We start from the raw sequence: 24,457 nt of genomic DNA on the forward strand, positions 1-24,457 counted from the left end.
GATTTCTCCTGGACCCTTCCCCAAAGCACAGAGGAAAAATTATTAGATCTACCAAGATTTTTCTACTTTGTTGAAATATTTGATCGATAAAGCCTCTGTGATCAAAAAAACCCTGCACTCTAAGGAATTCAAGGATGGGGGGAAAGAGAGAGATGTGGTCAACTGCTCAGAAGGGGACAGGGGGATGTGCCAAGGGGGGACACCTGCTCAAGGCTCCTCAGTGCTGGTTTCCTGCACTGTTTTCTAGGTAGATGTAGAGGTTTACAGTTCAAAAGCAGATGCAATTTGCTGGTGCTGGAAAGAACAAGCCTTTGGTTGGGCCAGAGCTCTGGTTTCTTCCTGGCTGGAGTTTTGGTAACTTACAACTGGAAGAACCCAAGGACTGCACAACCAGGTGGACGTTGCCCCAGGCTTGGGTGGCAGCTCCAGCAGGGACAGAACAACAGACCTGACACCTCCATCAATGCCAAAATAACAAGCTCAGCATCTCCATCAACAACAAACAAGAAACTTGACACCTCTCCAAACAGCCTTTCTGTTAGCAGGTCTAGAAGGATGCCTGGTACAATCACACCCAGCTCTCTGCTGCCAGGGGAGACTAAGCAAAAAATTACCAGCAGGAATTTAACATCCAGTGAAAGTGTCATTATTTCACCTCTGCTCCAACTCAGAGCTCTCATTTATTTTCTTTCCCTTTTGGGTCTCCTTACATTAGAGACCCCCATCCATTATTCAGTGCTCAGCAGAGAGACCTTTACCCAAGACACTCTCCCACACATACATACAGATTTGGGTAAAATTAATAACCCTACACCAGCCCTTAAGGGTAAAATTAATCATCCAACAGCAGACCTGAAGCCCATGGAAACCAGTTTAACTCGGGTGGTGCAACACAGAGCAGATGGACCAAACAGGTCCCCACAGGCACGAGGAACCAAGGCCACCATGTCCCAGGGAGATGCCTACAAGTGGTGCTGGGATGCTCTGAATCCAGCCTCTCCCAACCTGGTTCTCAGCCTCAGGGAAACACAAAAGCAATTTCCTCTGAAGTCACTGAGCTGGTACTGGATTAAACTCCTGCTGGTTCTTTCTCTGCACAGAGAGCTGGAGATGATCTGTACTAAGAGAAGGTGATCTCCAGCCTTTTAGGGAAAGGCAAATCACACTCTTGAGGCCTCAGTCTTACTGAAGCCTTTTTTTTGAAGGCTTAAGCAGTACCTGGGACATGCCCTGGTTCTCTGTGCCAGGGTGACTCTCATCCATGGTGAAAATATTGAAAGAGGAATTAATTGGTTGCCCTATGGGATCAGCAATGAAAGCAAATTGACATAACACATTTGAAAAACAAAAGTTCTTCAAGACAAAGGATAATAATATTAAAAAATAATAATAATAATAATAATAATAATAATAATCAGCAACAATCTTCTAACCACAGAGTATCTATAAAGATCTTTTTAAAGAGCTCCATATTAAAATTCCTTGAATACATTATATATTAAATACAGTAACAACATTTCATGCAAGGTTTTCTGTACAATTAAATCAGCTCAGTAGTATAACAATTCTGTACATTCCCATTGGCCTGGGGGCTCTGCTCTTCTTCAATGCTGGTGATGGAGAAAAGAAAGGAAGGATGATGCTTGGCACCTGTGGTACAGAGGAAGAGAAGCTCTTGCCCAGGTGAAAGAGAAACAGGAAAGCACTGGGAGCTTTCAAGGGCAAAAAGTCAAAAAAGAATCCAACAGCAAAGGAGCAAAATTGCTAGCCCAAAGCCTGGCTCCCAGGGCTGCTGCTGGCATGTCAGAGAAAGGAAAGATGAAGGGACTGGCTAACTGAGTATTATCCAAACAGATCAGAGGGGAACATAAGGAGAACAGGAGGGAGGACTTGGAGAGCTGGAGAAGAAATCACCCACTATCAGCTCCTCAGCTGATGCAGCTCAAGGCAGAAAGATCAATTTACTGGATCCCCAAATCCTCTCCTGATCCACAACCTCCCTGCAGCCTGCATCACTCCTGCTGCAGAAACATCCCAAGAGGATAAAACAAAAGTTGGTGCCTTCCAAGAAGGAATGCCAGGCCAGACACTGCTCCTGCAGAAGGACTAGGTTATGTACAAGCATACATTCATTCCACCTGGAAGGCGGATCACTGGTGACAAGGGCACCCTGTGCAAGACAGCCATGTCCTCCAAGGCAAAGGACAGGAACTCATGAACATGCTCCTAAGGACTCAGCTCTGCTCTTCTGAGGGAAAGGGTTAAAAATCAGCCGAGTACAGAGAGCGTGACCAGGAGCTGTGAGGAATGTGGAACCTGGTCATCCCCATGCTTTGCTTTCAAGGGCTGCCCCCAGGAGGGAGGTGGCTATGGCTTAAATAGAGCAGATGGGATCTAACAAGACATCAGAGGGAGGAGAACAGACCAGACTACATCTCACTTTGGTGTAGGATGAGCCTGAGGAGGCGCAGGGGATCACAGGGATCAACCAGGACACCCTGAGAAATAGGGAGAACTTCACCTTCTGCCACCAACACCCGACTTGGGTGCACAAACACAGGGCCACGAGCCCCACGAGCACACTCTGGAGCTGTTTTCAGCACAGCAGCCACAACCCTTCACCCACCGCCAGCAGGGACGTGGTGGAGGGTTGGCAACCCCAGCCCACGGCCTCCTTGCCTCCTTGCCCAGCCCTCACCCATCCCCAAGCCCTTCCCAGCCCCACGAGCTGCCCTCACACCCCCCCCCCCCCCCCCCGGCTCAGGGATGCAACCTCCTGCCCGTGCCTTGCCAAAAACACCCAGCTCCCCTCCTCGACCTCCCATGAAGGTCACCTTGCCCGAGCTCACCCGCTCGGGGGGTGGGGGGGAAGATCAGAAAGAGGGTCTCAAATTTGGCAGGAACAAATCCCCAGGGAACTGCGTTACCACCCCGGGGGGCCACGCACAGCTCTGTCCCCAAACCCTCTGCCAGCTTGTCCAGTAATTGCACTCTTATGTACAGGAAAAAAGAAAGCTACGAAACAAAACAAAACAAAACCAAACCAAAACAAAAAAAAATCAGTATTTTTTTTTTCTCTTCGACGATTCACCCGCATTGGTCTGATGGTGGGACACATGCATGTCCTGCTGGCTTCTGGTGATGGTCACACATGCAAGGCTTCAGTCCGAGTTACAAGTGAGGGATCCTTGGGTCAGGAGCCTTTCCTTCGTGTCATTCATTGCTTGCTCTGTTCTGAAACAAAACGGGGAAGGGGGGAAAAAACCGACCAAAGCAAAACAAAAGAGGAGAAGAAAAAGTCTCCGTGAGGGTCTGGAAGCAAAGCAGCTCCCTGGTTTTGTTAGCAAGAGGGGTTGAGCCCTGGGATCCTGCTTGCACTGAGCTGCTCAGGCTGCCTGAGGAGGAGGATGCTGGAGGAAGGGCTCAGCAGTGCAGCAGGGGGGGAGGGATGAGCAGGCAGCAGCAGCGGGAAGGCAAGAAGGCAGGGATCCCTTTTCCTTGCTCCCAAGAAGGGCACTGGGCAAGGAAGCAGCAGCACAGAGAGGAGGAAGGTCACCACATCCCTGTGCCCACCCCAAAGGCCCATCCCTGCTGCAGCCAGCCAGATGGCTACTGCTCCTTGGGCTGACACCACTTACACACACTGTAGTTATATTTTTATCCATAGATACCTCCAGACAAAGAGGTATCTCTCCACACAAAGAGCTTGGTTGGAGAAGACCTTCCAAACCGTCAAGTCCAACCTTTAACCCAGCACTGACCAGTCCTTAAACTAAACCATATACCCAAGTTCTCTGTTTATATAACTCTTAAATCCCTCCAGGGATGGTGACTCCAGCACTGCCCTGGGCAGCCTGTTTCACTGCCTGATAACCTTTTTGGTGAAGAAATTCTTCCTAACATCCAATCTAAACCTCTCCTGGTGCAATGTGAGGCCATTACCTCTTGTCCTAAGAACAAATAGCAAGGACCAATCCATCCACTGCTCTTGCTACCCCAGCCCCAGGGCTGCCCTCCTCCCTTCTTCTACATGGACATGGAAGGTAACAGGCATCACATGGCCCAAAAGAAGAATCACAGAATCTTAGGGGTTGGGAGGGACCTGGAAAGATCACCCAGTCCAACCCCCCTGCCAGAGCAGGGTCACCCAGAGCACATCACACAGGAACGTGTCCAGGGGAGTTTGAATGTCTCCAGCCAAGGAGACTCCACAACCTCTCTAGGCAGCCTGTCCCAGGGCTCTGTCACTCTCACAGGAAAGAAGTTCTTCCTGATGTTTACGTGGAACCTCCTGTGCTCCAGTTTGCACCCACTGCCCCTTGTCCTATCACTGGACATCACTGAACAAAGCCTGGTCTGTCCTCCTGACACTGCCCTTACCGTATTTGTAAACATTGATGAGGCTGCCCCTCAGTCTCCTCCAAGCTCAAGAGACCCAGCTCCCTCAGCCTTGCCTCAGCAGGGAGATGTTCCACTCCCTCCATCATCTTTGTGGCTCTGCCCTGGACTCTCTCAAGCACTTCCCTGTCCTTCTGCAACCGAGGGGCCCAGAACTGGACACAACATTCCAGATGTGGTCTTCTACTTGAAATCCCTGCCAGGGCTTGTCTCTCACCAACTAGATCCTCAGTTTTCAAGCAGTCACCAGCAGTGTCCCCAGGGCTGGGACAGACCCTGCTGGCAGCTCTGTCTGCACAGAAAATGTTTGGAGTTGTTTTTTTTGTTGGGTTTTTTTTCCTTAAGAAAACAAACACCCAGAAGGCAGCATTTCCTGAGAAGAGTTAGAGAAGCCACTTATCATGGATCTTTCGACCATATTTCTCTACCCTTCGTCACCAAACACATCTCATGCTCTTGACAAACAAGGGTCCTGCCTGGGGTGACCAGCCAGGCCCTGCTGCCAGCCCTGGTGCCGACAGCTTCCAGGGAATTCATAAATAAGATGGGAGAGAGAGAGGGGAAAAAATAACAACCCTTTTTTGAAGCTTCTGCCAACACGTCCCTCCAGTGCTGGCTGGAGAGCCCAGCCCTCGTGTCCTGAGATAAAAGTGACTGCTGCAATGGCAGCCATGGATGACCTCAGCACCCCAGGCTTTGGAGAGAAGCAGGGACTCTTGTGATCACGATGGATGAAAAGTCCTCTTCTCCAAGTTGCAGGGGTGTCTCTCCAGCAGTGGAACAGCCCTGGGCAGGTGACATTGGCAGCTTCCCCCCCAGGGCTTCACCCAGGGATTGTGCAAACGGGGGTGGCTGCTGCGCAGGGGCAGGATGGGGACACAGCTGCAGCACCAGCCTTTGACCATGGTGGGTGCTCTTCAAAACGTTGCTCTCAGGCCTCAAGTAACGCCCTGGCACAGGGTGGGTTGGTGTTTCCATCAGATCCATGGTCAGCAGAGGGTCCAACCCCCCTTGGCTCTACCAGGCTGCAGGTCCCGACGCGCCGGTGTCCAGCTCTGCCCCCTGCACAGGGGTGACAGGAGCAGGGGGGACTGAGGGGCCTGGGAGAACTTTGTAGAGTAGGGATGATGGTTGGACTCGGTGATCCCAAGGGGCTTTTCCAACCTGAATGGCTCCATGATTCCACGAATGACGGGGCAGCCACCATCCACACAGGGCCTGCTTCCCCCCACGTTTCTCAGGGCTGTCACAGCCCCTCAGCTCTTGCAAACCTGCAGCCCAACACCACGAGCTCACCTCCTGCAGGATCTGCTCCTCCCTGGGACAGCAGATGCTTTTGGGGAGGTTCATCCTCGTTGCTTTTGACTTTCCTCCTAAGGGGTTCCCCTAAAAGGTGATGCTGCAGGGGTGGAGGCTCCAGCTGCCAGCGTGGATCTCTCTCCCTCCACTGAGGGAAATGCTGCAGCCTTCATTGTTCTGAAAGTTGCACAGCTCCCCCCGTGCAGCAGCTTCAGCTGAGACCCCAAACCCAGGAGAAAAACAAAAAAGGGAAACCCTCCTCCCATCCCTCCACAATACCAGGGCAGCAGCACCCACAGCTGCCTTCTCCTCTTCCACTCCTGACCCGGGGCAAAGGCAGGCAAAAAAAAAAAAATACAAACCAGAAGAGAGGAGGAAATCAAAAGAAATAATTTTTTTTTTTAAACCCCCACAAGTCAGCAGAGCTGGAAAATCCCATCTGGAGGGATTCCAGCAAGGAAAGGTGCAGTGCTGCTCTCCTCCCAAGCATCCCAGAGCTCAAGCAAACAACTTGGCCCGTGGGGACACATTCCTCCCCAGCCCAGCCAAGGTAGCTCTGCAGAGATTTCCCTACAAGGGCAGCCCTGGGTGCTGGCTCCCAGCTCTCCAGCTGCTCCTCCGCAGGGAACGTGGTGCCTGCAGCAGCCCCTCTGCTCTGGGGGCTCTGGGGCTGCCTCCTCCTCCTCCTCCTGCCACCCCAGGAGGGTGAGGGCAAGTGGTTTCTCTTTGCTACGTGCTGGAGGGGTTTTTTTTGGGATGGGACACGGAGCTTTTAGTCCCCGCAGATTCCGGGCTGTCTCGGGGGGTGGGTTGGTGGAGCCTGGGTCGGTGCTGGCAGGGGGTGTGACACACTTGTCACTGCACAGCCACCTCTGTCCTCTGGGAGGGGACTCAAGCAGAAAGCTGGAGCTCACTTTGCAGCGAAGAGGCCAAATTTCCAACTCTCCCTTGGGGGTGCAGGTGGTGGCCCAAGGGTGCAAGCCCACCTGCACAGCAGCTGCGGTGGCACCAGGCACAGTGCCAGGGAGGGGACAGGCACCTGCTGGGGACAGGTACCTACCTGGAGGTGTGGCCACCACCTTCAGCTCCTGCAAATGCACCCAGGGGCTGCTGTCCTCACTGGGAGTAAGGAGCAATAGCTGCACAAATGCTCATCTGCCACAAAACATGAGGAGACAATTCTTGCTACGGATTCCCTGCCGGGTGGTGAAGATCAGGAGTCCCAGGCATGGTGCAGGAAGGCTGGATGGGAGCAGGGAGGTGATGGCAGAGGGCTGACAGCACACGAGGGCACGAGCACTGGAGTTATCTCAGTGTCCTGTCTGGATTTTGTACCTTCTGGGAACCCCTCAGAAAGGAGATTTCTGCAAGGTCTTGGTGCAGATGCCTGGAAACCTTCTGCCTGCAGGTCACAGGGCTCAGAAAGCAACACCCATGTATTGAGGATGGTAAATATTACAAATATTATTAGAGGTCCTGAAGGGTGGGCAGCCCTTTGGAGTCTGCCAGTGTGTATGTGTGTGATGGACATCTGAGAGGGTCTTGAATAACATCTCCATGTTCCTGGGCAGAACATCTGCAGGTCCAACCAAGCCAAACTAGCTGAGCACTTGCATCACATCCCAGAACTGAGAGAGTGGAAACCTTGGAGGGGCTTGAGATGGAGGCAGGCAGTGACACAGGCAAGGCATGCAAGAGGAGAGGCCAGGAGCCACGAGGGTGATGGGGAGAGGAATGCAAAGCACTGGGAAAACACCAGTGTCCCAGCTTTCTGCTGCTTCAAGGACAAGGAAAATCCAGCGTAATGGAAACACAACTTATCTAAATCTGATCAAAGGAGACATTTTTTCCATGCAAAACCTGAATCAGCAGAACTTGGAGCCAGACATTTCCATCCCTCAACCGAACATCCTTGACCATCCTTCAGAAGGTCCCAAGCTGGAGACCATCCCCAAGCACTGCCTCCCAGAGGCCAAGCAGTAGCCTGGCCCCTGGCCAAAGCTGCCACACAAACAGCTGTTCCATGGGCTTTTCAGACCTTGTTTTGAAGCAAAACACAGAGGCCAGTGTGGGAAAGGAGAACCTGTCTAGGTACGAAGCAGGACTTGATGATTTCCGAGGTCTTTTCCAGCCTCAATAATTCTGGGATTCTGAGGTCCCTGGGTTCAATTATCAGCTGGTTTTCCAAGTCACATGCACCCAAAGGGGGCCCAAGCAGGTCCCCACTGCACGTAGCCAAGACTTTGGCAGAAACATGGGAATATAAGGTCTGGGGATGAGATACATAAGAAAACCAACCCTTGGTCTGGAGTCCTGCAGGTTTTCAACTGGTGCTCCCCACTCCACGTGTGGTTTACTGTCCTGAGAATGCCTGGTGAAAAAAAAAAACAAACCACAACAAAATCACAATACCACATTGAAAAGTGGCTTTTTGAGGGGGTTTTTTGTTTGCTTTTCAAAGCCCAGAGGATTCAGGCAGATGCAGGATTTCAAGGGTGAGGATTTAAGTGGGATTTTGCCCCACAGCTGCGTGGGAAACCCTTGCTGGGTGAGACACAAAGTGACTCATGAGCCTCAGCACCATGGTGACCATGAGGATGAGGGTGGCTCAGAGGTCCCATCATGCTGGGAGCACACCATGGGAGGAGAAACCTCTGAGCTGGTGTGATGGGACTGGAAAGCATTGTACCCCTGCCAGAAACCCTGCTGTGCTGGGAGCTGCACTGGCAGAGCTGAAGAAAAACTCTTCCTCCAGCAGCACTGAGTTTTTAGAGAGAGATGCAAAGTGTGGGAGAAAGAAAGACTCATTCCCAGCTCATTCTGAAGAGAAGACTGAGGGCATGCATGGGATGCAACAGCCAGGAATTAAACCAGCTCTCCTACACCCCAGCCCAGTGCCACACCACAGAACTGTTGCTACAGGCTTGTCACCATGTGATAAAGCAGGCCTGGGTGATGCAAAGCACCTTCCAGTCTGTTGAGAGATGCTGCAATTCAATGAAATAAGGCAGAAACTATTTCTGTCTGGTCTGTAAAACCAGGAGCCCTTGCACCTCTGTTTCTCAGCAGAGGCTTCACTGAGCAGCTGCTGTGGTTCTGCAGCAGCTCACCACAGAAAGCAAAGCTGACATGAGCACCCCCAGCATGATGGTGAGTGCAGCTGCTTGGTTTCCTGCTTGTAATCATTTCCCATCCCGTATTTCCAGCTTTTTGCATGGTTCTGCTCCATGAGAAAGCAAACAGGGGTGTTATGAAGCCCCACCTCCCTCCCTGCCAGAGCTGGAGGGACCTGCCTTCTGCCCTGAGAGGCAAGTGTGGCTTTGCAGTTTTCCTGGGTCACAATTAAAGGCTGAAGGCAAGAGGAGGGGTTTGAGAAGATGTTGGTTGCCTAAGGGGGGGAAAAAAGTTGAAGCAGGGTGATGCTGTGGAAGGACATCCAGAACACACTCAAATTGCTCATCTGCACCCCCTCCCGAGGGCCACCACATCTTCCCTGGGCAAGGACAGTGTCCCTCCTGCCCTTCTTCCCCCTGCTCTCACTGTTGGGGCAAAGACACCCTGAAAAAAATGAATCCCATCTGTTTTCCTGGAGAGGGGCCAAACCCCAGCACCACTTGGCAGCTGCAGCCCAGCGAGCCAGAAAAACCTGCAGGTTGAACTCAGCACCCAGATGTCACCCACAGCAACATCTTTGCAAGAAACAAAAGATGCAATCAGCTCTTTGGAGCCCTGCCTGGACACGTGTGGTGCTTCACAGCCTGCAGCCCCAGAGCACCCAGGAACCCCAGCCCTGGGGTCAGAGGAGCTGGTTCTCCTCCACATGAGCCATGGGACACATCTTGAATGGTGCTGGCCAAGGTCAAGCCCATTAAAAACAGTTTCTAACACATTTGATCTTAAAATAGAGGTAGTGAACACAAGATAAGGATGGCCTGTAGAGGGGTGGAAGGTTGAGGGGGAATAAGGCAGGATTCCTGTTAGAATCCTGTGTTTGATTTGTTTTGCTGTGTAAGAGAAGGGATGCAGTTCCCAGAGGTCTGAGAGGAGCTGGATGAACACAGGTGGCAGGTTCATCTTGTGCTCCAGCTCCTACAGGAGCATTTCAAGCAGAGGTGAGTACCAGCTGCTCTGCCTGTCGTGGCACCCAGGAAGGATGGGGGGAGGAGAGCAAGTCCCATTTTTGCAGGGAAGGTGGATGAACATGCAGGTGCTGCCAACCCCCTGAGCCAAGGAGGTGAGCGAGGCGTCCACGAAGCCACCAGCAACCCCAAGCAGAGTGTGGCAGAGCAACCACAACCCAGTGGGTGCAGAGCACACTCACCTTCCAGGTGGTTGCGGGAAATGTACTTGAGTCCTTCATCCAGCAGGATCACGGGCAGGGAGATTTTCATCACAACCACCCACTGTGGCCAGCTCAGAGGGGTGACCTGGAAGATAAGCTGCAAGGTGGAAAGGATTGGACATGTCAATAGGTGGGATTTTTTTTTTCACTTGTTTCAAAGGTCAAGTTGTTGTATGGCACAGGTTGGGAAAGGGACAGCCCAGGTACAAAGAAGGAGGATCCAGACAGCCCAAAGAACAGGATTTCTTCAAGGTCTGTCATCATGCCTAGCTGGCTCTTGGCCCAAAGGAGTCAAAAATCATGTCCTTCACATCTCCTGCAGATGGGAGAAGTGAGGCCCAAGCTAGGACTGTAGGTTCACATGCTGACAGGCACTTAGCAGGGGACAAGTAACCTCCTGGGCACAGTGATCCACTTCCTAGAGTCACAGGATGGTCTGGGCTGGAAGGGACCTTGAAGATCATTTAGTTCCAACCCTTTGCCATGGGTAGAGACACCCTCCACTAGACCAGGTTGCTCAAAGCCCCCTCCAACCTTAAGCATCCTTTGGCATCAACAGAGGCAATGCCAGCCTCAGACTGCAAAGGGAGATGATGCTTCCAAATTGGACTCAGTCACCTCCTGGAGACATCTACACCCCTTTGCATCACCTAAAATGAGAGCTTCTGACTTAAGTAAAGATTCAATGGGGCAGGGTGACTCCCAGTCCCCACGTTAGCTCAAGTCACAGGACCTGGTCCTGAAGGCACATGCTGGGTACAACCAACCCAGAAGGTTCCAGACCCAAAGAATGCTCCAGGGGGTGTCCTCAGCCACAGGAGGAATGCCCTGGACTGTCTCTGGAGGTGGCAGAAGGCACTCACAGGCATGGGCTTGACGTAGAGGATGAGGAAGTGCAGAGCCATGGACATGATAATGGCCCCTAGCAGCCAGATGTTGAGCCATGGTGGCATCCGCAGCAGCGACTGGTTCTCAGAGAGACTGCAAAAGCAAGAGGACAACCTTAGCCCCAGGGACCTCCTGCTCTGACCTGGGCCTTCCCACTGCTCTCCAAGGCACAGGGCCATGGGTGCTGCAGCCCTTCTCTTCCAGACAGCTGAGCTCCTGGCTTTGCTGTGATTTGGATCTAGGCACCCATCTCAACACCATCAGCCACGCGTGGATTAGGGCTGGTTGTTAGCAGGCCAGACTGTTTAAGGATGCAGATCCAGCCCTTCCTCCACCACTGTCGACAGAGCACGCTGGCTTGGAAGAGCTTATTTGCTGAGAGGACACTCCAAATGGCTCTGCTGAGTCAAAGCAAAGCCCTCAGCCCACCAAAGGATGCTCAAAGAGCTGCTGCAGGAAATCAGTCACATGGAGAGCACACAGAGCCACCCTGCAGCCACCCTACCTGTTCAGAGCGTTGCACATCTCGATGGTCACCAGCACGGACAGAGCCATCGTGGTTGGGTATCGGGACTCAAAGATCTCACAGTCAATCCCTTCAAAGATGGGGTTGTCCTTGGTGCACCTCATGAAGTTCCTCTGCCAGCACAGCAAACCGCTGGTAAGTACCCGGCAAAGCAGGAAAGGCAGGGAAGAGGAGGAAGAGGTCGAGTGGTTGGGGACACGTGGTGAACCTGGATTATCAGGGGTGCTGTTGAACATCCCGTGGGTCAGAGCCATCGACACAACTGACACAACAGCTCCTGCCGTGGTTGGAGATGGGGAAGTCGTGGCTGGATTGTGGCTTAGAGATTTGCACGGGCAGTTACTAAGGTGCTTGAGCACACACGGCTCCATCAAGACTACACCTTCCATCTCAGGTGACACTTTGGGGCACCTGCTTCCCCATCACCTTGTTCAGACCTACAGTAATGTAAAAATCAACCCTTTCACTGTGGGGTGAGGTACAGGAGCTGCTTTCAGCTTCTTTGGACCAAGGTGGTTGCAGGCAGAAGCAAGGCTGGAAACATGAGCTTTGAGGGAGAGAATTTACTTTCTTAAATTCACGTCTTCTCCACCAGTGATTTGGGAACACCACCATAACCACAGAAGAAAGGGGAGACCCCAAGGCCTGCATTCATGCCCTCACCCACCTGCTCAACACATCAGCTCATTCCCCTCCTGACTCACCAGCTGATGGAAGGAGACCTGTGGTCCATCGGCGTCGTACAGGAACCACCAGGTTGCTGCACCCACGGTGGCCAAGCCCACGTACACTGCGGCCAAGAGAGACACCCTTACCTCCAGCACCCAGCAAGAGACCCCCTGCCCCACAGCACCCCATGCTTCTCTTCATCCTCCACCCACTGCTGCTCACCTCCGATGGCCAGGTAGCGGAAGAAGAGCCAGCCACTGATGAGGGGTTTCTTGGGGTTGCGGGGCAGCTTGTCCATGATGTCCAGGTCAGGAGGGTTGAAGCCCAGGGCAGTGGCTGGCAGACCATCTGTCACCAGGTTCACCCACAGCAGTTGCACGGGAATGAGGGCCTCAGGCAAGCCCAGGATGGCTGTCAGGAAGATGCTGTGGGGAACATTCCAGAGACGCTGATTGAAATGAGCTCTGGGATAGCCAGAGGAAGTGTCTGTGACATGCATGGGAAGAGCAAGCATGCACCCTAGGTCCAGGCACCCAACCTGGATTCACCCAAAGTCCTGCAGATGAACCCCTCAGTCAGGAACCTGAAGTCCAAGGCCGAATTTTGCAGCTACAGTTTGTTCCTGTTGCTATTAAACAATTTGCTTTGCGGTTGAAACCCAACCACTGCCGTCCCCATGGCCACGTGGGTTCCCATGGCCAGCACAAACACCCCTGCTGAAACGCAAGGGCAAAGGGTGCCCACACCATCCCAAGGCTGTGACCACGTTGCTGAGGACAGCACTGATTTACTGTCCAGGACGGGCAGGGGACAAAGACAGGGAGAGTTGCCCAGGACCTATTGCAAAGTGCATCAGTGTGACCTGGTGACAACACCCTGTGCACAAACACCTGGACCCTCTTAGACACTGGCACGGACCTAAACAGGTAATGCCCAAAAACAGGTCCTGGGGTTTATAAAACCAGAAAAGGAAACATCCTTCTATCCCTGGGGAACAACAAGCTGCTCGGTTGGGTACCCAGGATGGCCATTTTGGACATCACATGCTGCCAGGGGCAGAAGACACCACCAGGTCCCCACCGCTGCTCCCCGCAGCGTGGGAGGACTCACCAAACGACCTCCCCAACGTTGGAGGAGATGAGATAGCGGATGAACTGCTTCATGTTGTTGTAAATGGCCCTGCCCTCCTCGACAGCCGAGACGATGGTGGAGAAGTTGTCATCAGAGAGCACCATCTCAGCAGCCGACTTGGCGACGGCCGTGCCCGACCCCATGGCGATGCCGATCTCCGCCTTCTTCAGGGCCGGGGCGTCGTTGACACCGTCACCTGTCTGCATCGAGCCAGGGTTAACGGGGAGCCCGGGGTTGGAGAAGAGGGACCTGGGAGGCAGGGGGGGGGAGTTGTCGGGGGCCTCCCGGGCCGACTGACCATGGCGGTGATCTCGTGGAAGGACTGGAGGTACTCGACGATGCGGGACTTGTGCGCCGGCTCGACGCGGGCGAAGCAGCGGGCGCGGCGGCAGGCCTGGCGCTGAGCCTCGGGGGGCAGCTCGTCGAATTCCCGGCCCGTGTAAGCCCTGCCGGTCACGTCCTCGCTCTCCGAGAAGATGCCGATCCTGCGGCAGATGGCCACCGCCGTGCCCTTGTTGTCCCCCGTGATCATGATGACGCGGATGCCGGCCTTGCGGCACATCTCGATGGAGGAGCTGACCTCCTTGCGGGGAGGGTCCAACATCCCCACGCAGCCCACGAAGGTCAGGTTGGTCTGTGGTGGGGAGGAGGGGTGGGACAGGCACCCCCAGACCCGTGTTAACTGCAGGGATGCTTCCCTCCCCACTGTCACACCGCCCTGGGCACAGGGATTTCCCCCGGGAAAGAAGCTTTCAGGAGGTTTCCAGCCCTGTGGATGAACCCTATAGGCAATGGGATACTCTCTGCTGCTCCTCACACCTTTCCACTTCGCTTCCCTCCCTCCTGGTGGTTCCCTGGACTCCCTTCTTGCTGGTCACCCCACGGGGACCTACGGCTGCTGGGATGGGGCTGTTGGGCTCTGCTGTGTGCAGCTCTGCACCAGAGCTTGCAAGAGAGGAGCTGAGCTGCTGCCGTGCCTGGCGGCCGCGGGGAAACCAGAGAGAAAACACTGCTGAGGCAGCTGGCAAGTGGGTGGGAAAACTTCAGGAATAAGGGGAAAAAAAAAAACACCCAAAAAGCTGCTGGAGAAAGGTGCAGGGGGCCCTTACCTCGTAGTGCACGAAGGCAGTGGAGTCGTGCAGCTGCATGGTCTCCCTGCGGGCGGGCGCGTCCTGCGTGGCCAGGGCCAGGCAGCGCAGCGTGTCCATGCCCATCCCCCAGTCCCGGATCCTGCTCAGGATCTTCTCCCGCACCGGGGAGGTCAGAGGGACCTTGCTGGTGCCCACGCGGACGTGGGTGCAGCGATCGATCACGCTTTCCGGGGCGCCCTGGTGGGAGGGGGAAGCGGGGAGGGCTGAGGGGGGCTGGAGTGACCCTGGGGGGATGAGCGGCTCCTGCCAGAGCCCGGGGGAGCGCCAGAGGGAGGGAAGGCACCGAGTTTGGGCAAAGGAGAAGGCATCTCCCAAAGCTCCAGCAGGCACGTCCCGTCGCGGCGCGCACTAGATGGCAGCATCCGGCAGAGCACACAGAGAGCTTGGCCGGGAAGGACCAACCCCGCCTCAGGATCTGCCCTGGGGGGGAAATCCCTCCGACTCCTGCCAAAACCTACACGTCTGCCTGAGATGCTCCCACCCCACGGATCCTCCCTCAGGCCCGGAGGGGATCAGGGCTGTAAAGCTCTGCAGGAAAACCGCGCTGCCTGCTGGATGCTCAGCAGCTGCTTGAGGTGCCTTGGTGACTGAGGAGGACGTGTCCTTCAGCACCGCAGCATCTCACCCCTCCATCCCGACCTTACGAAGAACATTGCCCTTTAATGCCAAATTTGCAAACCCTGTATTGCTCCTCTTAAGCTCACCCCCGACTAACAGGGTCACAGACATTATGGCTCCAGAGGGTCCTAACCTGACCTGGAGGACAGAGCTCCCTCCCTCAGAAGATCTCCCAGTGAGAGCAACAACACCCGAACCTCCTCAGAGCCAGCGGGGTGACATTCTTGCTGAACCTCTTCTCTTGGGAAGAAAATGCCCTTTAAAAACTGCTTCATTTCTAGCTACAGTGGAAAGCTGGACATGGCCCTTCGGGTGTTACTGGTGTCTGGAGGGTCCAAGCCTTTAATCAGGGTAAGGCAAGAGCTCAAGTTTTGGGCCTCAGCACATTCAGGGCCTTTTTCTCCCTCTAAATCATTTTACCTCCTTGTTGTTGTTTTTTTTCCTATCAATACTCCAACGACCCACCTCCCACCTGAGGACCTTCTCCCCTACCTTGACAAACATCTTGCTGCCAGTGGAGTTGTGGCCAGGGCCAGTGGGTGTGCAGTACACGGACATGGACTTGCGGTCCCGGGAGAACTCCAGGGTACACTCCTTCTGCATCAGCTGCTTGATCACCTGTGGGGACAGCGTGGGGCTGAGCTGGGATGTGCTGGGGACAGCGTGGGGCTGAGCTGGGATGTGCTGGGGACAGCGTGGGGCTGAGCTGGGACGTGCTGGGGACAGTGAGGGGATGTGCTGGGACAGCGTGGGGCTGAGCTGGGACAGCCCTGGGGCTGAGCTGGGATGTGCTGGGGACAGCGTGGGGCTGAGCTGGGACGTGCTGGGGACAGTGAGGGGATGTGCTGGGACAGCGTGGGGCTGAGCTGGGATGTGCTGGGGACAGCGTGGGGCTGAGCTGGGACAGCCCTGGGGCTGAGCTGGGATGTGCTGGGGACAGCGTGGGGCTGAGCTGGGACGTGCTGGGGACAGTGAGGGGATGTGCTGGGACAGCGTGGGGCTGAGCTGGGATGTGCTGGGGACAGCGTGGGGCTGAGCTGGGACAGCCCTGGGGCTGAGCTGGGATGTGCTGGGGACAGTGTGGGGCTGAGCTGGGATGTGCTGGGGACAGTGTGGGGCTGAGCTGGGACAGCCCTGGGGCTGAGCTGGGATGTGCTGGGGACAGAGGTGCTGGGGCCACAGCAGTCAGTGCTCTCCTCCTTGGCTAACAGCCCTGCTGAGCCTGCACAGCACCACTGATGAGAGGAGAAAGACCAACACAGGAGCCAGGAGGATGGGACAGCACAAAAAGAGCTTTTCCCATGTATTTTTGGGGGAGAATTTCAACAACGTCCCCCCGCCCAGCTACAGCACTGCTGCCCAAGCTCCTGGCACACACCATGTGCTGAGCCAGACCTTTATATTCTTGACCCCACCCAGGATGACAAACAGCTGCTGTAGCCTGAGATAAAGCCCCATTTGGCAGGGAAGGGAGGGGAGAAATTCCCCTCTTTGGGCTCCACCTATGCTGGAAGAAGGGGAATTGCATCCCACTCATTACAGTGCAGGAGTCTGCCCTGGTCCTGCACCCACAGAGGCCACCAGGAGTCAGAGCACCATCACCTGAGGCTGGACTGGTTCCCAACAAATTAACCAGCAGCTTAGAATTTAATTAGGCTCATTTCAGGGTGTGCTAATTACCCTGTGGAGTGCCAGCGAGGCAGTAACTGTCCCTCCCCCACATGGTACCTGCAGGTTTGCAGGGTGAGGACAGAGCAGGGGCTGCCACAGAGGTGCCCACAGGTGGGCTCCTGCACCCCAAAAACCCCAAGCTCCACAAACCAGGCTCTACTGTTGCTACTACTTAATAACTGAAGGAGCCAAGCACCCAGCAGGACAGCAGCCAGTCCTCCTCACACTGCTCCACCTCTCACAGCCACACGGGCAGCACGGCAGCTCAGCCCAGCTCCTGGCAGGACACATCTTGTGCCCAAAACCCCATTTAATGAGCAGGGCATCCAAGGTCGATCCAAAGAATTTCCCAACAGGAATATTGATGCCAACTTGATGGGCTCAACTACTTAAATGACTATTTTTTTGTCACCGAGAGGGTGTCACTTGTGATGGGGACACAAACAGCTTTTTGCACAGGGCTTTTAGAGCAACTTCAATCTAAATTCAATGATGAAGGATTGAAAAGGACCTTAAAGATCAATGAAAGGGGCAAAGGAAAAGAAAACTTTTGGAGTGAAACTGCACATCCCAAGTCACAAGGATGCTCCTACTGCAGCGAAACAGCCAGAGCTGGGGAGGTGGAGAGACAGGCAAAGGGGATCTGTCTGTGCAAACCATGGGCACTGCCTGTGGATACACCAGGCAAAGAGCAAGGGGCTCTCAGAGCCCAAAGCCAGCACAGGGCACACGTGCAGTGAGTGCAGCTTTGTGCCCACAAAGCAGAGCCATCCTGCTGGGCACTGCTTGGAGCAGCAGCAAAGACACCAGGGAGCAGCCACGCTCTGCAGAACCCCCCAAATCCCACCAGAGACTGCAAAACACAGAACAACTGGAAGGGAAATTAAGAAGCAGCAAAGCAACACTGCCAGGAAACTCCAAGGAAGGGGTTGTTTTTTTTTTAATCCCTGCCCAAACACAGGAGTAAGGGGAGCAGCTCTGGTGACCAAACCCAGCCTGGCAGGTGAGGGGAAGGGCAGTGACGGGCATGCAGAAGGAAGCTGCTGCTGGAAAATTCCATCTCCCTTATCAGTAAGGAGTCAGGGGATTTATTACAACCTGCCTGGACCTATCTGGGGAAGAAATGCCAGAGCAGAGGGCCCTTCCTTCGAGCAAGCAGAAACATTAAAAGCTCTAACAGCACGATACCAAAGCTGAGTAAATCTAGACCTGGAATAAGGTGTGTTTTTACCAGGAGACACTGGAGAGCCAGAGTAGGAAGTGAAAAGCTAGCATAGGATGTTTTCACATCAGAAATAGATGTTTCTGAAAGTCGAGCATTGCTCAGGCAGGTACAGCTCAGGGAACAGAGTTTGGTCCACACTACAGAGGATCCAGCTCAGTGCAAACCAAGCACCTATAGATTTGCTGGGGAGCTGTAAAACTGCAAACCTCATTATCTGCAGCTGGAGCTTCTGGCCATCACCAGGAGGGTCTCTCCTGGCAGAGCAGGGACCAGGCTGAGTTTGAGCTTTGGGAATCACCTGCTCTGAAGCTGCACATGGAGGCAGGTTAGTCCCTGGCCTCACCATCAGTCCCCCAGGACCATTGCACTATCTGGTTCAAAAACAGCTCGGCCCCTGCAAGGCAGCAAATTGCATCCTGGTGGCAGATCAGTCCCTGAGATCTTTGCAAATGGTTCTTGCTCAAATAACAGTTGTTCCAAAGCCCTCCTCTTCCTCCCAGAGCTCACAGGAGCTCCCCTCACTCACCGAATTGCAGGCGTTGGCTCGTTCCACCTTGGAGAGTTTGCTGGTATCTGTGTTGAAGACATTCATCTTCTCCACGAGGCATGTCAGGGCTGTTTCAGTGGCTTCTCCCACTTTCTCATAGACTTTCTTGGACTACAAGACAGACCAGAAAAAAAAAGGAGCTTAAGCTTTAAAACATGTTCCCTACTTGCTGCTTCAATCAAAGATGCTGCCACCCACTCCACCATCCCAGGGCTCCCAGGGATAGGCTGAAACCAGGGCGGGGGATCCCAAGGGTCAAACTGCTGCTGCAAAGGGGCCCACAGTGCAGGGAAGAGCATCACCAGTGTCCCCCCACCCTCCCTGGTGCCCCAGCACCTCGTTGTAGTCCAGTGAGGAGTCGTTGCAGAGGGCACAGATGGTGGCCAGCTCCACCAGCCCGTCGTACTGCCCGCACTGCACCGGCTGCCCGTCCTTCAGGCTGCAGGAGAAAACAAAGCCTTGCACTTCACCAGCTTATGTGTTCAAATAATACTCAGCTTCTCCTACATAGCCCTTGCAAAGCGTTCTGAAAAGAGGGAGCAAGAGCCCAGTTAATGCCCCGGGACTGGCAAAAAAACCCCACACTTGGGTTTGCCTTCTGTGCTGTACCAAAAGGAGCAGGACTAGCTGCAAATAAACATCACAGGAGGCAAATCAACTCTGGAAATGGCCCAGAATAAAGGGGCTGCAGAGGAGCTGGAAAGTGTGTTAGACCTGAAAGCAGAGGCTGCCAAAAGGCAAAAAAAAATCCAAGCTCCCCCAGGAATTTCCAGCTGCTGGGGACCCAGAGGAGCTGTAGGACTGGCAGCAAGTTCTCCTCCCTGCCATGCTGCTTTGTGCTCCAGAGGGTACCCAAGGGAGTGTTTAAGAGCAGCAGACAAGTTTAACAACTGCATTGCTGTGGCTGTTTCCAAGCAAGCAGCAAACTGGGCCTTTTGCTTCCTAAATAGCAGCTCTTTGCTATGTAAAGGAGCACAAACATCACTGGCAAGGAGCAGCCCTCAACACTCCAGGCAAGCTGGATGCTGCTTCTCACCCAGTGGCAGAAATGGCAGAGGTGGTTTGCAGGGGAAATAAAAAATTACCCCAGTTCCAGGAGAGGTAACTGCAGGTTAGAGCTGTATAAACCCAGCTGGTCATCTGCTTGCTGGAAAAATAATTTGTCAGGCATTTATTAGGATCAGTTTATTCCACTGCTGGTTCCCAATGGAAAGAACATTTTGGAGCCCTTGTTACAGCTCGGGAGCGGAAAACAGGGAGCGGCCAAGAAAATCTGAAAAATCTGTTTGCTGGGGAACAAGAAGCTGTGCTGGGGAGGGAGAGCCACAGCCTCCTGCCTGGAGGATGCTGCCCAGCCCTGGGGACATGATGGAGCTGCAGGCACCCTGGGCCTGATGTTTGGGATGGTGGAAACAGCAAGGGTGGCTTTTGCAGTATGTGAGCCCCTGGAGAGAGCTGGGAAGGGATGGGGGTACATCCCCACTGTCAGCTGTCCCTGCATGGAGCCAAGTGAGACTTGAAGGCCCATCAGCAAAGGTTCTGCTGGCTGGGTGCTGCGTGGGGACATCAGCAAACCCAAGGTCAAGCAGATAACATCACCCATGCCAAGGCCAGGTTAAGCACTTCAGTCCCACCATCCCCAGGGCAGTGGGGGATTTCTCTCCATGACACCTAAGCAAGCCCTTGCACCCCCCTCAATGGGCAAAGGTGAGCATGAGGATGAAGCAAAACTCCAGAGCAACATGAACTTCTGCAAGACCAACATGGAGCCTCTCTGCAGGCAGTCCCCAGGGAAGAGGGGACATTGCAGCTTCCAAAGTTAGCAGACACAAGTTCAGCCCCTCAGTCTTGCTCATTTAATTGAAATGCACTGATTGATAGCAGTTTATGACCTGGCTCACTTTTTAATGGAGATTCCTAGCCAAGGATCAAATTGGCTCTATAAATATTCATGAAATTAAGTCTGAGGCTGGGATTAATTATAGTCACTCCCCAGATGAGCAGAAGGGACCACAGTGAAGAACATGCCCAGGATCACACAAATAGAAGGGGAGCAGAGGCTGAGCTTCTCATCCTCCCCCTTCCCAGACCTCCCCCACTCTGGGGAGCATGACCTCCCTTTGAAGGATGGGGAAGTAAATAAACACAAAGGCAGAAAACCCCACCTACATACTAATGTAGCAGGGAAAAGCCCCTGGCTCCTACACCCTACCCTTGGGCTGAGCCCAGCAAAGTCCATGTCTCCCCCAAAATGTGTCCTGACATGATGTCAGCATCATGGCCTGGGCACAGAAACCACCTCAGCCATCCCTGCTGAGCACGTGAGGCTCAGAGAGCACATCCTGCCAGGGTTTGCAGCCGTGGGGAAGTCCCTCTGCACACCCCCAGGTCCTGCTTTTGGTGGGGGCAATAGTTGTTGGCCAACAGTGAAACTGTGCAGGCTTCAGAGACGTAGACAACAAGCACACAGCGTGGAAGGTCTTGCTCATCACCATTCCCACACTTGCCATCCTCTCCAGTTGAAAAGTGGGCTCATTTTACTGGGATTGCAAAGGAAGGGAGAGCTAAGTGTGTCAGAGCCCTTTGCTGAGCAGAGGGAGGGCAGCAGGCAGAGCTGGGGACATGTCCCCTACGTTGTGTCAGGCAGGAGCCAGCAATGAGGGACAGTGAAACGTTCTGCCCTGGCTCCCACTGAAAGCCAAGGGCAGCCACACGACGCTCACCAGCCCAACGTGGCCAAAAACCAGTGCCTGGTGGGTGTCTCTGTTGGGTACAGAGGGGCTGCCAACTGGTGTGGGAAACCCAGCAGGGTGAGCCTGGGGTCCCCCAGCTGTGGCCATGAGCTCAACCCTCCCACCTCCCCCTGCCTGCACTTGCAGTGTCACCCGGGGAGCAGAGGGGACCCACACTCACATCTGTCCCTCGGGGGCATAGGTGGAGCCAGTGATGCTGAACTCGTGCAGGCTGCACTGGGTGCCCTCCACCTTCTCCATAATGAACATCTGTGAGGGGAAAAGATGGAGACAGAGTCATTAGGAAGCGACTTTTGGGTACAACCCACGTGCCCAGGCTGGAGACCCTCCAGCAGGGACCATCCCAGCCACAGCCCTGCTGGCACCAGGCTCAGCCCATCACTCCTGGCTGCCCCTGAATCCTTCCAGCTCCTCTCTGCCTTTTTCATGTTTGCCTCCTCCAGCTCTTTTTTTCCATCGGAGACAAGCGATGCTGAGCCAGTTCCTAAGGAGCTGCCTGCGTTTTTCTTGGAGCAGAGAAAGAGACTGGTCCCTGTTTCCCCTCCTGCCCTGGCTGCCCTGGCAAACCTCCATGGGGTGGGATCTGCCCAGCTGCCCCGGCCACCCTTTTCCAGCCAGCTCTCAGCCCCTAGCTCCCCTTGGCTGTTACTGGGATCACAGCTCAGCTCTGGGCACTGACAGCTCAGTAATAAAGCCCTGGGGAGCCTTAAAAGTCCCACACACTCTATTTTTAGCGATTTTTTTGCTTTTCAAACTCCTTCCAGTTTCTCTCTTGCTGCTATAGTGAAAACAACAAAACCAAAAAAGAAAACACAGTAAATATCCCCTTTTTTCCCCAAGCTCTCCCCCCCAACCTTGCACAGCCCACCCCTTGTTGCACCTCCCATGGTAGGAAGAGCAGTGCCCAGCCCGGGCCAGGGCGACAGTTTGGCGACGTTCGTTTCTGCTTAATCATTATTTATGACCCTCACTTGAAGCCAAAAAGGAACATAATAAATAAATAAATACAATTGGCTTGACGAATGAGCTTCCCTGGCTGCAGGCGCCTGCGAGGAGCAGCCAGGAGGGAGGATGGCTGCAGGGAAGAGAAGCCCTCAGCTCTACAGACCTGCTTGACGGCTCCAAAAAGCGGGTGCAGGAGCAACCATCCTTCTCTACCCTGTCTCAAATGATTTGTTTACCCTCTTTATTTTCCTCTGTTCGTTTGAAATGTTCCCCAGGAGAAATCAGGAGGCATCACTCAACACCAGAGATGCACCTCAGGGTACCATCCAGAGGTTGGTACAAGAGGTTAATTCACTATTATTATTAATTATTGCTAACGATACCAGTGCAGCCATGTTGGCTGGTAGGTGTGAGACCTTCCCATGCAGCCCAGTATCCCTGTGTGCAAGCTTAAGGACATGCCAAGGAAAAAAGGTCAAGTTTGGGTAAGCATTTTTATGGCAGGTTTAGCACCAGGACACCTCAGCAGGCTTTCTCAACTCTGTATTTTACAGGTTTGGGCAAATCAAAGCAGGAGGTTCAAAGGGTATGTCTCCTGTGTAAATACTTCTGAGCCCAAAGCAACCTCCCTGTAGCTTCACAGTTAACTGCAGATATTCCATTTGCCCTCAGCTCCTTTCCCAGAGCCCATTTCTGAAGGGTTTCAGAGAAAATCACGAGCCAAAGGTTTGCAGAAAAGACTCAGGATAACCCAGCCTCTCTTTGAGGCACTGAACTCCTCTGGCAGGAGCTGCAAACACTGACACATGTAGGACTTCAATTAGGAAAGCCAAAATACACCGTGTCTCCTTCAGTCACTGAATTGTCCCAAGAAGATGGACTCCAGGAATGGAGGTGAAGTGTGGCTGAAAGGTCACAAAGCAGAGGCTCCTGTGCCACCAGAAGGGACCATCAAAGGGTGAGCATCCCTCATCTCCTTCCAGGGAGCCATAACCTCCCAGTCTCTTCAGAAAATGGGCTCCTGTGCTCAGAAATGCCAACCCAACTCCTACTTATTAAAAAATCTGAAAGGGGCCTGTTTGTTTTCCACTCTCACAGCTACAAAACAATCACCGCTTCCACGACAGCAACTTTCTTATTAAACAAAAAACAACAAGGAAAAAAAAAAATAAATAGCAAAAAAAATCACCCTAGGCTCTTTATTTTTCCATGCCTATTTAAAAAAAGGTGCTGGGTAACCCACAGCAACCAGAGGTTATATCAGATTTCCTGCCTGCTCCCAGCTTGCGAGGGGGCGGCCGGGGCATTGCAAAGGTGTTGGCAGGTTTCTTCTTGGTGTGGTGTCTCGGCGGGTTGCCAGGCTGGGAAAGGGGGTAGGTTTGCAGGCAGTGGAAACAGTCTGGAGGAAATAGCAGTGCCTTAATCTGTAAAGAGGGTAAAGTCAGGTTTCCGTCTCAAAAAAAAGATGAAAAAATCATGGCAGGAGCGACAGGAGGAGGTGGCAAAGCTGAGCGCTGGGCTGGGTGGTGTGGGGAGGCTGCTGAAGGGAGAGGGTTGCAGAGGGGCTGCCTGACCCCCTGCATGGCCACGGGGAACACCAGCTCCTGAATCTAGCAGAGGGACCCCAGCCAGCACCCCCCAGATGCCCCCTCCTCACCCCCTGCCCCTTAACGCTCCTAAAACCATGCTGGTGGTTGGGGGGTTTAATGCAACAGCCAAGGTTACTATGTGCTTCTGACCAGTGCACCCTGCTCCAAAAGGGTTTCAACCATCACTCCTCCTGCCCCGTGGCTCTCCCCTGACCCTGGCACTGTACCCCAGTGTGTAGTTTTAGAAAGCAAAAGGGTACTCATGGACGCACAATCCCTGGCTGCAGGCTGGCAGGGGGGAGAGACAGGAAGGCTACATCTCCACATTTCTGAATTTTTCATATCTTTAAAAAAACTACCCATCAAAAGGCAGGCGAGAGAGAATCGCTGTCTGGAACAGTAAGAGGCTGTAACCACCAGTCATTTCCCCATCCATCAGCCCACGGATCAGCAGCATTTTCCTCCTGTGCTGGAAACAGCCCCAGCTGAGGGGCACCCACTGGCAGCTGGCACAGCTCAGCCCCAGCCCCTGGGGAAGCCCCAGCAAGGTCTGCCCTTGCTCAGGGACTGCTTTAGACAGACCAAACTGGCACAGCAAGGCACAGCACCCCGGGGACTGGAAAGCAAACAGCTGCACCAGGGATGGGTGTTTGCACATCCAGGCTCTGCCACAGGGCTTATAGAAAATAAACCCCTTCCTGCTCT

At 53.8% G+C, this 24,457-nt stretch overlaps 1 protein-coding gene across 3 annotated transcripts in view; it reads right to left on the reverse strand.

The window, feature by feature from the left end:
- ATP2A3 (ATPase sarcoplasmic/endoplasmic reticulum Ca2+ transporting 3) overlaps positions 1 to 24,457 on the reverse strand; it is a 119,950-nt gene that overhangs the window by 63,106 nt on the left and 32,387 nt on the right. The window contains exons 9-22 of one of the 3 annotated variants that reach the window (XR_007891200.1): positions 21,379 to 21,467; positions 18,802 to 18,904; positions 18,445 to 18,576; positions 15,515 to 15,640; positions 14,363 to 14,581; positions 13,552 to 13,887; positions 13,233 to 13,453; positions 12,345 to 12,547; positions 12,158 to 12,243; positions 11,433 to 11,566; positions 10,903 to 11,020; positions 10,019 to 10,136; positions 7,996 to 8,068; positions 2,799 to 3,234 (exon numbers count right to left, since the gene is read on the reverse strand). Coding sequence is in view for 2 of the 3 variants with exons in the window: in XM_051635739.1 (XP_051491699.1) it covers positions 3,162 to 3,234; positions 7,996 to 8,068; positions 10,019 to 10,136; positions 10,903 to 11,020; positions 11,433 to 11,566; positions 12,158 to 12,243; positions 12,345 to 12,547; positions 13,233 to 13,453; positions 13,552 to 13,887; positions 14,363 to 14,581; positions 15,515 to 15,640; positions 18,445 to 18,576; positions 18,802 to 18,904; positions 21,379 to 21,467 (2,031 nt within the window). In the remaining variant the exon portion in view is untranslated. Of the gene's footprint in view, positions 1 to 2,765; positions 3,235 to 7,995; positions 8,069 to 10,018; positions 10,137 to 10,902; positions 11,021 to 11,432; positions 11,567 to 12,157; positions 12,244 to 12,344; positions 12,548 to 13,232; positions 13,454 to 13,551; positions 13,888 to 14,362; positions 14,582 to 15,514; positions 15,641 to 18,444; positions 18,577 to 18,801; positions 18,905 to 21,378; positions 21,468 to 24,457 lie in introns of those variants that run through there. The other 2 variants (XM_051635740.1, XM_051635739.1) reach the window with 2 other exon arrangements.

This window comes from Apus apus, chromosome 18 (assembly GCF_020740795.1).
Source record: "Apus apus isolate bApuApu2 chromosome 18, bApuApu2.pri.cur, whole genome shotgun sequence".
NCBI lineage: Eukaryota > Metazoa > Chordata > Aves > Apodiformes > Apodidae > Apus > Apus apus.